Consider the following 12,523-nt stretch of genomic DNA (forward strand, 5'->3'; position numbering starts at 1 on the left):
GTTGAGATCGTTATCAAGTTACGAAGACGACGCTACACAAAATAACAGTGCTGAACCGAAATGTCGACGTGCGTGAGATATTTACTTCACCAAGAATCGTAATTAATCGATGTTTAACTGATTAATGATGAAATATTAATAATAGAACCAATACAGTCACATCCACTACAAATTCCCTACAAGCTGGTCGTAATTTCAAGTATCTAAGAAATCGCAACAGTGGGCTTGTTATTTGAGTCAAAGATTCTACACAAGCGCCGAGCGCTACAGTCAAATATTATCGCTGCGCGTAATTATTACTCGGGAGTTTCATGTCAATAATTTGATAGAGTTTTAAATCACAAATGGACCTCTTGGCACGAGAGGGTGTTTTATTGCACAATATCAGTCACTTCCTAACCGAGCCTTGAGAAGAAAATTTTCCCAGGTGTTGGGGGGATTTAAATTATATGCTTCGAACCTATCACTGAAGTTCCACAAACCACTGGCTATTATGAATGAAAATTGTCTGTCAGTGTTCGTTGCCTAAATCATTGTCTAAGTAATGTTTAGTTCAATTATCTAGTTAAAAGTTCACTTTATTCTAGTAGGTAAAAGTCCTCCGTTCAAATTCTAATGCCGTGATATTTGAAGTCAGAAGATCGTATTACTGCGTCATAATAGATCGCAATTATTCAATCTCAAAAACAATCTAAGCGCGCCTACATGTACGAGCATTCAAATATATGACCTGCTTCGGCTAACTCTCGTAACGTAGTAATAATGCATTGAATTATACTTAGTCATTACTCACGATTCCCAAAGAGTACTCACACGGAGTATGCTTTTGGATCGTTGGTTCTACTTTGCGAATGTTAATTTATGCTAATTTTGCAATTTATTATGATTTTGATTTTAATTTTACTGAAATTTAATCTTTCTTTCGTCGATTACTATATTGTCAAGTCTTAGATTCCTGATTTAATTACTTGTTATTGTCCTAATAATAGTGATAAATGTAACTTGGTTCGCTTCTTCACTTTTCTGGGAATTTGGGACTTGGGGGGAAATCTTTGGGGCATTGGGAGATAGTTTTTGGTTTTTATTTCTCGTCCGAGGAAGTGGCATTACAGTTTCTATATGACGATTCCTTACCAATCTTATGTTTTTTATACTTCATTAGCTAATTGCGTTTACGGGACGGGACGTTGCAGGCCACAGCTGGAGTTCCGCCGACTGGATGGCGATGTGGGCCGGCGGCTGGACGCGCTGTTCGGCGTTCCAGACTGCCTGCTGGAAGTGAACCCGGGCCGCGTGCTGCTGCCTCCAGAGTTCAAAGAGCTGGCCGACCGCATCCTCGACCTCACCGTCTACCCGGACGACGTCTGGCTGGTCTCCTACCCACGCACAGGTGCGTCACATTTACCACGATCTTTTATATAATTTTTGAAGGTGAAAGGACTGCAACCATATAGCTATGACCTGCTGAAACGTTTGAGTTCAGCTACTTATGCAATAAGGGTCATTGCAAATTTTGGTGATAAACATCTTAGTAAATTAGCTTACTACGCCTGTTTTCACTCATTGCTTGCATATGGCATCACATTTTGGGGTAATTCATCACTGAGGAATAAAATATTTATTGCACAAAAGCGTGTAATCAGAATAATAGCTGGAGTCCACCCAAGATCATCCTGCAGACATTTATTTAAGAATCTAGGGATATTCACAGTAACTTCTCAGTATATATACTCTCTTATGAAATTTGTTATTAACAACAAAACCCAATTCAAATGTAATAGCAGTGTGCATAACTCCAGTGCTAGGAGAAAGGATGATCTTCACTATTCAAGACTAAATCTAACTTTGGCACAGAAAGGAGTGAATTATACTGCCACTAAAGTCTTTGGTCACTTACCAAGTAGTATCAAAAGTCTGACAGATAACCAACAAGTATTTAAGAAGGAATTAAAAGAATTTCTGAATGACAACTCCTTCTACTCCATAGAGGAATTTTTATATATAAATTTAAAAAAAAATAAAAAAACAAAAAATAAAAAAGTTGTTATATTAACTTAATTATGTTGTTAAATTAATTAGGGCTTGTATTGGAATATTTGACTCGTTCCACATCATTACGAAATATCGTATTCATGAACCATGGAACTAGTATTAATCTAATCTAATCTAGTATCAAAGATGCAAAAACACTGCCGGAGAAAAATTGGTACATCCTTTTAGAGATTTTCAGTTCACCCAAGATTTATTGTTGCAACAGTGCATTTGGAGTACATGAAATGACAGTCATCAGCCATACATAGTTTTTATCGCAATTGCGTCGACTATCTCGGCACGCTCCTGGGCCGACTTCTCACCTAGCGCCACTGCCTAGTAAGCAGGAGTCCTGGGTTTGTGTCCTGGTCTGGCGCACGTTTTCACTCGTCGCCGCTGATTCCGCACAAAGTACCGATGCAGCTGATATCATCAATTACTTCCGTTTCCTTTTCTTTCTCCCCCTTCACCTTCAGTTTACGTAATAAGTATCATAGCTGTGGATTTCGCGTGGTGTCCGAAAGAACAGACACCACGCATACATATATTAAGCTTTTCATTGTTACACTACTGGTCATTAAAATTGCTACACCACGAAGATCACGCGAAATTTAACCGACAGGAAGAAGATGCTGTGATATGCAAATAATTAGCTTTTCAGAGCATTCACACAAGGTTGGCGCCGGTGGCGACACCTACAACGTGCTGACATGAGGAAATTTTCCAACCGATTTCTCATACACAAACAGCAGTTGACCGGCGTTGCCTGGTGAAACGTTATTGTGATGGCTCGTGTAAGGAGGAGAAATCCGTACCATCACGTTTCCGACTCTGATAAAGGTCGCATTGTAGCCTATCGCGATTGCGGTTTATCGTATCGAGACATTGCTGCTCGCGTTGGTCGAGATCCCATGACTGCTAGCAGAATATGGAATCGGTGGGTTCAGGAGGGTAATACGGAACGCCGTGCTGGATCCCAACGGCCTCGTATTACTAGCAGTCGAGATGAGAGGCATCTTATCCGCATGGCTATAACGGATCGTGCAGCCCCGTCTCGATCCCTGAGTCAACAGATGGGGACGTTTGCAAGACAACAACCATCTGCACGAACAGTTGGACGACGTTTGCAGCAGCATGGACTATCAGCTCGGAGACCACGGCTGCGGTTACCCTTGACGCTGCATCACAGAGCGCCTGCGATGGTGTGCTCAACGACGAACCTGAGTGCACGAATGGCAAAACGTCATTTTCTCGGATGAATCCAGGTTCTGTTTATAGCATCATGATGGTCGCATCCGTGTTTGGCGACATCGCGGTGAACGCACATTGGAAGCGTGTATTCGTCATCGCCATACTGGCGTGTCACCCGGCGTGATGGTATGGGGTGCCATTGGTTACACGTCTCGATCACTTCTTGTTCGCATTGACGGCACTTTGAACAGTGGATGTTACATTTCAGATGTGTTACGACCCGTGGCTGTGCCCTTTATTCGATCCCTGCGAAACCCTACATTTTAGCAGGATAATGCACGACCACTTGTTGCAGGTCCTGTACGGGCCTTTCTGGATGCAGAAAATGTTCGACTGCTGCCCTGGCCAGCACATTCTCCAGATCTCTCACCAATTGAAAACGTCTGGTCAATGGTGGCCGAGCAACTGGCTCGTCACAATACGCCACTCACTACTCTACTGTGGTATTGTGTTGAAGCTGCATGGGCAGCTGTACATGTACACGCCATCCAAGCTCTGTTTGACTCAATGCCCAGGCGTATCAAGGCCGTTATTACGGCCAGAGGTGGTTGTTCTGGGTACTGATTTCTCAGGATCTATGGACCCAAATTGCGTGAACATGTGGTCACATGTCAGTTCTAGTATAATGTATTTGTCCAATAAATACCCGATTGTCATGTGCATTTGTTCTTGGTGTAGCAATTTTAATGGCCAGTAGTGTAGTTCTGATACTATACTCCGACCTTTTGTATCACAGACTGTAACTTAAAATTCACTTTCGCCATTCAGTACTGGGCTACGTGCCGGCCGCGGTGGTCTCGCGGTTCTAGGCGCGCAGTCCGGAACCGTGCGACTGCTACGGTCGCAGGTTCGAATCCTGCCTCGGGCATGGATGTGTGTGATGTCCTTAGGTTAGTTAGGTTTAAGTAGTTCTAAGTTCTAGGGGACTGATGACCGCAGCAGTTGAGTCCCATAGTGCTCAGAGCCATTTGAACCATTTTGAACTGGGCTACGTGAAATGACGTGACGTGACGGGAAGTGTGAATACAGCCTGACGTGACGTGATGTGACGTGACAGCCAGTGTCAAATGACCTCTACACGATATCAGTGTGTTGTCTCCTGGGGTTGAGTAATTGTCAGTGCCCACTACCAATACAAGCTCGATGCAGTGACGTTAGTGTGTTACGGGAAGTGGTTGTCCTGTCCGCTCGTGATTTTGAGTCACAGCGGAATGTGAGACACTGTGCTGCGAGCCGCGCGTGAGCGGGTGATCCCCGCCCACATGGCCTCCGCTGCCCAAAAGCGTCGGCCCGGCCGTCAGCACGGCCGTCGCCGGCCGCCAGACACACACACACACACACACCAACCAGCTCAGTATCGACCTTCCCGCGGAAGGTCGCCAGGTCACGGCCCGAGCGCCCGCTTCCTGCAGACTGCCCGTGCCCGCGCTGTCCGTGTCGTGTGTAACTCTTCTCTGCTGCGGCGCGCTGTACAATCACTTGCCGAACGGGATCGCCAATCACAACCACCAACATCATTATTATCATTGTCAAGCGTCTGCCGCCCACTACTCGAAAATGCGACAATTTAAGCTGGACGTAAATAGAGCGTCACGCAACCGATGTAATGTATTGCGAATACATAGAGAGATCTATCCTTTATTGTATGATTATATGATAATCTGAGAGTGTGCGTGCGGAACGATTTGAAGTGGAATGATCATATAAAATTAATTGTTCGTAAGGCGGGTACCACGTTGAGATTCATTGGGAGAGTCCTTAGAAAATGTAGTCCATCAACGAAGGAGGTGGCTTACAAAACACTCGTTCGACCTATACTTGATTATTGCTCATCAGTGTGGGATCCGTACCAGGTCGGGTTGACGGAGGAGGTAGAGAAGATCCAAAGAAGAGCGGCGCGTTTCGTCACAGGGTTATTTGGTAAGCGTGATAGCGTTACGGAGATGTTTAGCAAACTCAAGTGGCAGACTCTGCAAGAGCGGCGCTCTGCATTGCGGTGTATCTTGCTGTCCAGGTTTCGAGAGGGTGCGTTTCTGGATGAGGTATCGAATATATTGCTTCCCCCTACTTATACCTCCCGAGGAGATCACGAATGTAAAATTAGAGAGATTCGAGCGCGCACGGAGGCTTTCTGGCAGTCGTTCATCCCGCGAACCATACGCGACTGGAACAGGAAAGGGAGGTAATGACACTGGCACGTAAAGTGCCCTCCGCCACACACCATTGGGTGGCTTGCGGAGCATAAATGTAGATGTAGATGAACCGAAGTGTTATGATCACATTAGGCGGAGCTGAACGGTGTACGAGACTACGAGCAACCGTCCGTCTCAAGGTGTGGTGTGGACTCAGTGTTCGACTCTGGGGTATTATAGTTTATTACTGTCGCCTCCTCTCAACTGAACATGTTGACAGCCCAATTATAACATATCACACATGTCTAGATTTAAAATAGAAATAAAAAAACTGAGTGAATATAAGACTGGGAAGGGGAACAAAAATATTGGAATAAACTGCCTCGCATTTGCGGATGACTTTGCTACACGTTCTGAAAATGTGACATCTGCAGTAATACAAATTAATGTTTTCGAAAGAAAGAGCCATTAGGATCGGCTTAAATATTTCCGCAAAAATAAATATGTAAATAAATAAAATAAAAAGAAAAAGAAATTGGACTAATTTTAAAAATTCACCGAAATTTCTGAAAACAAGTAAAGGGCTAAGGGAAAGGTTAAAAATTTTCGGTCTCTTACGCAGATAACCCAAGAAAATGGTTTGGAAAAAGGTGTTATATGGTATAACTAAAACAACGAAAATTACCTGTCCAAACATGCAAATGTTCAAATGTGTGTGAAATCTTATGGGACTTAACTGCTAAGGTCATCAGTCCCTAAGCTTACACACTACTTAACCTAAATTATCCTAAGGACAAACACACACACCCATGCCCGAGGGAGGACTCGAAACTCCGCCGGGACCAGCCGCACAATCCACAACTGCAGCGCCTTAGACCGCTCGGCTAAAAATGCACAAATAAGGTATTGCAATAGAGTACTGAAGCCAAAACGTGTATCTGCTAGCGAATATCTGACATTAAAAGCTGAAATTAGATAAATTTGAAATACTAGAAAGATGAGTCATTAAGCAAATACTAGGCACACGAAAAACCATGGAAGGTTCAAAATTACGAGGTAACGATGCAATTTATCCATACACGGATAACATATCGGAAGTAATGAGAAAAACAATACTGGTATCCTTTGGACTGTTAAATCGAATGCAAGACTGTAGACTAGCGAAAAAGATCTCCATTTATTTGTGATCTAGAACGTCGACAATAAGATGGAGTCATGAAGAAAACACTAATTTAGAATAAATAATATGAAAGATAAATAAACAAGTTGCAGAGAAGTGTTTAGGGAAAAACTATTTAATATAGAGGGATTCCAAGAAAGAAGAGGGGAAAAAGACTCTTCTGTAGCAGTCAGAATAACCGAAGGAAAAACGTAGGGAGCAAATGGAAGAGTACTAGAAGAAAAGAAAAAAAAACTATGAATAAAGAACTGAAATTGACACGTGGTCCTTAATTCGGCCATCCGAGAACAAGAAAAAATTGTTCACATGCTTGCTTAGTACATCGCTTTAGCGTAACGCCAGCAAACTGAAATTTAGAGAAATGCATCATTTGAGAATTACATGTGTCATGCAGTTTGAGAAGAACACGCGTCATTTAATTTATTTAAAAACTATAATAGCAACAAACTCTCAACTCTTGCAATCTCATAATGCACGCGATCTAAAATCGAAGGGTGCGCTCTCCGTTACCATCACTTTGCTTAGCACTACAATTGTGAACTTAGGTCTATACTTGTGTAAATGGAGGAATGCTGTTTCTTCTCGTCTACGTTTGGAAAAGTAAGTCTTTATGTTCGTTTTTTTTCTTGTTCGCAGATTTTTCTCCTTCTGAGTTGCAGTACTTCCTGTGATTTTCTCGTTTTCTCCGTTTGCTCACGAACCGTGTCGGATTGTTGTCGGCAGCAGGCGTGATTAGCTTGCGAATGGTCGTTGTTTCCTACCTGGCATGTTTTCTGCTGCCTGCCAGACAGCGCGCCGAGCCTGTCCACGTAGGCAAGCCGGCAGGCAAGAAACCAACAAGTATATGAGAAAAAGTACCTCCACTTCTGTATCTTGAGAAAGTATTTTATCACACGACTATTTTCGGCGGGCACATTACCGCCATCGTCAGGCTCCACCACTGCCGAAAGAGTACTAGCCCAAGTGGGCTAGTTACAAGGATCCTACAGTAAATGCGCAAAGAAAATCAAATGTTCTTTTGGTAGTGGTGGCGCTGGGGATGACGGTAACGTACCGCCGAAAGTAGTCGTGTGATAAAATAAGGACATTCTCAAGGTAGCAGCTGTGGTGGTACTTTCTCTCATAGATATGATCGGCTGTAGTCCCTAGTCCATCCAATAAGATGGACATCCATAAAGTAACAAGTATCTTGTGACAAACATAGTTTGTAGCTTATAGAATTTCTCGCAATTAGTAAAATGTTTTTTTTTTTTATTTTATTTTTTTTTTTTTGGAGATATCATGATCCCCAGGCAAAACTCCCCCCCCCCCCCCCCCCCTTACATAGGTGCGTGCTTAAGGTCGGCAATCACGCTCAACGTGAAAGAGAAGAGAATGGAACATCGTCACTGTCAAATAGAGGTATCTTCACCCTAGAAACAACGTCAACACAGCTTCGCCCAGCACTCTGTCGAACAATGAATTCGAGTGTATGAGACACCAACCAAGACACAAAAGGATTACCACTAGTGTGCAGAACTGAAGGAGGAAAGCAACCGTTGCATAATGTGTCATTGCCAAGTAACGAAGCTCGACGAAAGCTGGACCATACATAAAAAGAACTGCTACGGTATAAGGTGACTGAAAGAAATGCGCTATGAGACGGATAGAAATTACTCTTTTCTTCAAAGACTATTAACTGAAGTCACTTCGATTCATGATGATCCACTGGACGTGGTTCTTAATGGGTTGTGTGATCACCACGGACGGCAGTATATAACGTACTCACATACTGACCACAAGGTTGGAAAAAGAGTTGTTGTTGCCGGCCGTGGTGGTCTAGCGGTTCTAGGCGCGCAGTCCGGAACCGCGCGACTGCTACGGTCGCAGGTTCGAATCCTGTCTCGGGCATGGATGTGTGTGCTGTCCTTAGGTTAGTTAGGTTTAAGTAGTTCTAAGTTCTAGGGGACTGATGACCACAGTAGTTAAGTCCCATAGTTCTCAGAGCCATTTGAACCAAAGAGTTGTTGTGTTGGGGCGCGTAATTCTCCACCAGTGCGCTTGACAACTACACGATGATCTTTGGTGCACGTCGGCGTTCTGCAATACGTGTCACCAACTCGTGCCACACGTGCTCGATGGAATTTAAGTTGGCAGAACGGGCAAACTACTTTATTCGCCAAGTATCCTCATGTTCCATGAATTTCTCAAAGTGCACTGCTCGACGCAGTCGCGCACTGTCATCCATAAAAATGAACTCAGGACCGAATGCACCGCTGAAAGGTCGCACATGGGGAGGTAGTACGGCGTCTCAATAACGTTGATCGGTGAGTGAAGATATCGACATGTACCACCAAGCGGTGTGTGGCGGAGGGCACAATTCGCGCCAAAGTCATATTCCCCCCCCCCCCTCCCCTTCCTCTGTTCCACTCGCGGATCGCTGTGGGGAAAACGACTGTCTGAACGCGCAGTTTGAAAGTTGATGGTAATAATATATGCTCTACATCCTCGGCGAAGATCGGATTTCGGAATTTAGTGAGCAGCCCCTTCTGTTTAGCGCGTCGTCTATCTGCAAATGTATCGCACTTCAAACTTTCTACGAGATTTATAACGCTCTCGCGCTGGCTAAATGTACCACTCACGAATCTTGCTCCTCTTCCTTGGACCTTCTCAGTCTCTCGAATGAGACCCAACTTGTAAGGGTCCCATACAGACTAACAACGTGTCGTAAGCAATTTCCTTTGTTGAAGGACTGCATCACTTCAGGATTCTGCCAATAAATCGCAATCTAGTGTTCGCCTTGCCCATTACTTGTGTAATCTGATCATTCCATTTGAGATCATTTCGAATAGTCACACCCAGATCCTTGACGGATGTTACCGCTCCCAAAGACTGGGCATTTATTTTGTAATCGCACATTAATGGGGATTTTCACCTTGTTATACGCAGTGGGTTACACTTACTAATATTGTGAGGTAACTGCCAGTCATTGCAACACGCATTTATTTTCTGCAAATCCTCATTGATCTGTTCACAACTTTCGTGTGATACTACTTCCCTGTAGACTACAGCATCATCGGCAAACAGTGTAAGCCGCTGTCAATACCACAACCAGATCGTTTATGTAAATCAAGCAGAGGACCTATTACGCTGCCCTGGGACACACTTGAAGTTACGCTTGTTTCTGCTGAAGTCACCCCATCCAGGACGGCATACTACTCTCTGTCTGTTAGAAAACGTTCTATCCAACCGCATATGTGATCGGATACACCGTAAGCGCCCACTTTTTGGAGCAAGCGACACTGCGGAACTGAGTCGAACGCCATTCGAAAGTCTAGAAATAATGGCATCAACCTGGGAGCCGGTATCTAGAGCCTGTTGTATGTCATCCACAAACAGGGCCAGCTGTGTCTCGCATGACCGCTGTTTCCTCAAACCGTGTTGGTTTCTGCAGATGAGCTTCTCAGAGTCTAGAAAGGTCATTACGTCTCATCACAAAATATGTTCCATGATTCTACAACAAATCGATGTCAATGAAATTGGCCGGTAATTATGTGCATCCGATTTTCTACCATTTTTATAGATTTCTATGACCTGGGCCATTTTCCAGTCCAATGGAACTTTCCGCTGTTCCAATGATCTCTGATAGATGATGGATAATAATGGTACTATATTTCTAGCATAGTCAATATATAATCTTACAGGGATACCGTCTGGGCTAGATGCCTTCCTGGCGTCTCAGGATCTTAGCTGTTTTACAATCCCAGATACACTAAACACTATGTCAGCCATCATTGCGTTTGTTCGATAATTGAAAGGGGAATGGTGCTGCAGTCCTCTACCGTAAACGAGTTTTTGAAAGCTAGGTGTCTAATTTCGGCCTTCTGTTAATCATCATCTGTTTCATTACCCGTACTGTCAGCAAAAGAAGGTATTGAATTATTTGTAGCGTTCATAGATTTTATGTACGACCAAAAAAATTTTTTTTAGAATCTGCAGATAAAATATTGCTTTCAAATTCGTTAAAAGAATCTCTCATTGACCTATTGACAGCTGCTTTCATTTCGCATAATTTCTGTTTGTCAACGGAGCAGTGACTACGTTTAAAACGACTCTGCAAAGTTCTCTGCTTTCTCAGCAACTTCCTAATATGTTTGTTGTACCAAGGTGGATCCTTTCCCTTCCCAATATTTTTGCTAGGCACATACTTCTCTAGCACGTGGTGGACAGTACCTTTAAATTCCAACCAAAGATGCTCAATATCTTTGTGTCTTGCGGTGAATGCTTGGAGCTGATTATGTAGATATTCGTTAATGACACTTTTACTTGCTTTCCCAAATAAGAAAACTGTACGCAGGTTTTTTTTTTTTTTTTTTTTTTTTTTTTTTTTTTTTTTTTGCGACTTCCACTGACATATAAGCCACTACGACATTATGGTCGCTAACACCTTCTTCTACATTAACTTCCTCAAATAGCTCATGTCTGTCTCCAAGACATTTGGAGACCAGTATGCCCATGCAACATTATGCCTGGTTATCTTCTCCACTATATTGTATTATCTTCTGTAATACGTTGTAATAGTTCTTTCTATGTCCAAGTTTCATCAAGCTATGTTACATGGCAGTGACGCGTCACGCAAAAGTTCTATATCTACGTCTACATCTACATAGATATTCCGCAGCCTACCGTACGGTGTGTGGCAGAGGGCACCCAGTACACTAATTATTTCCTTTCCTGCTCCACTCGCAAATAGAGCGAGAAAAAAACGACTGTCTATATGCCTCCACATGAGCTCAAATTTCTCGTATCTTTTCTTCGTGGTCTGTACGCGTAATGTATGTTGGCGGGAATAGAATTGTTCGACATTCATCTTCAGATGCCGGTTCTCTAAATTTTCTCAATAGCGTTTCTTGGAAACAACATCGCCTTCCCTCCAGGGTTTTCTATTTGAGATCTCTAAGCAACTACATAACACTTATGTGTTGTTTGAACCTACTGGTAGCACATCTAGCAGCCCGCCTCTGAGTTGGTTCGATGTCTTCCTTCAAGGCGACCTGCTGGGAGCACAAACACTCGAGCAATACTCAAGAATAGGTCGCACCAGCGTCCTATATTCGGTCTCCTTTCCGAAGTCGACTATTGGCCTTCTCTACCACAGTTCTCACATACTCGTTCCATCTCATATCGCTTTGCAGCGTCACGCCCAGATATTTAAACCACTTGACTGTGTCAAGCAGGACACTAGCAATACTGTATCCGAACATTACAGGTTTGATCTTCCTACTCATCCACATTAACTTACTTTTTTTCACATTTAGGGTTATCTGCCGTTCATCACACCAACTAGAAATTTTGTCTTAGTCGTCTTATATCTTCCTATAGTCACCCAACTTCGACACCTTCCGTACATCACAGTATCATCAGCAAACAACTGCAGATTGCTGCCCAATCTGTTCGTCAAATGATTTTTATATACAGAGGACAACAGCGCCACTGTCACACTTCCCTGTGGCAAAAGCGTAGAATATCTACGTATATACTCTGCAAGCCACCTTATTGTCTCTCCAGGCAAAAGTCAAAATTTACCACTCGTGAATACAATAACTGTTGCATTACTTTAGGCTGTTGATACACCTAACAAGGAATTCGTTAAGTCAAGCCTCTCGCTGGGAAAGCCATTTCATTTGCCTCATTTTCGCGCGTTTCGGCATGGATCCATGTGGGACACATGTTTACGTAATTCAGTTGCAAACAAGGATCCAGAGAAATGAAAACGACGCAGTAGCAAAACTGTATGGTATGCTAATTCAATACTTATAGGAAAGTAGTACAATTAGAACAGCTTGCAGTACTTACACATATCTAGGAAATGAATTTGAGATCACAGGTAAAACTGATAAAGATATTACAAAACGAATAACTTATGCTAAAAGATTGACCTCATGTTCAA

At 43.2% G+C, this 12,523-nt stretch overlaps 1 protein-coding gene across 1 annotated transcript in view; it reads left to right on the forward strand.

Moving 5' to 3' along the window:
• Nucleotides 1-12,523, forward strand: part of LOC126251873 (luciferin sulfotransferase) — a 92,583-nt gene that overhangs the window by 47,264 nt on the left and 32,796 nt on the right. Inside the window, exon 2 of the mRNA XM_049952562.1 lies at nucleotides 1,194-1,390. Within this exon, the coding sequence (XP_049808519.1) occupies nucleotides 1,194-1,390 (197 nt within the window). The remainder of the gene's footprint in view (nucleotides 1-1,193; nucleotides 1,391-12,523) is intronic.

This window comes from Schistocerca nitens, chromosome 4, assembly GCF_023898315.1.
Source record: "Schistocerca nitens isolate TAMUIC-IGC-003100 chromosome 4, iqSchNite1.1, whole genome shotgun sequence".
In the NCBI taxonomy this organism is placed as follows: Eukaryota; Metazoa; Arthropoda; class Insecta; order Orthoptera; family Acrididae; genus Schistocerca; species Schistocerca nitens.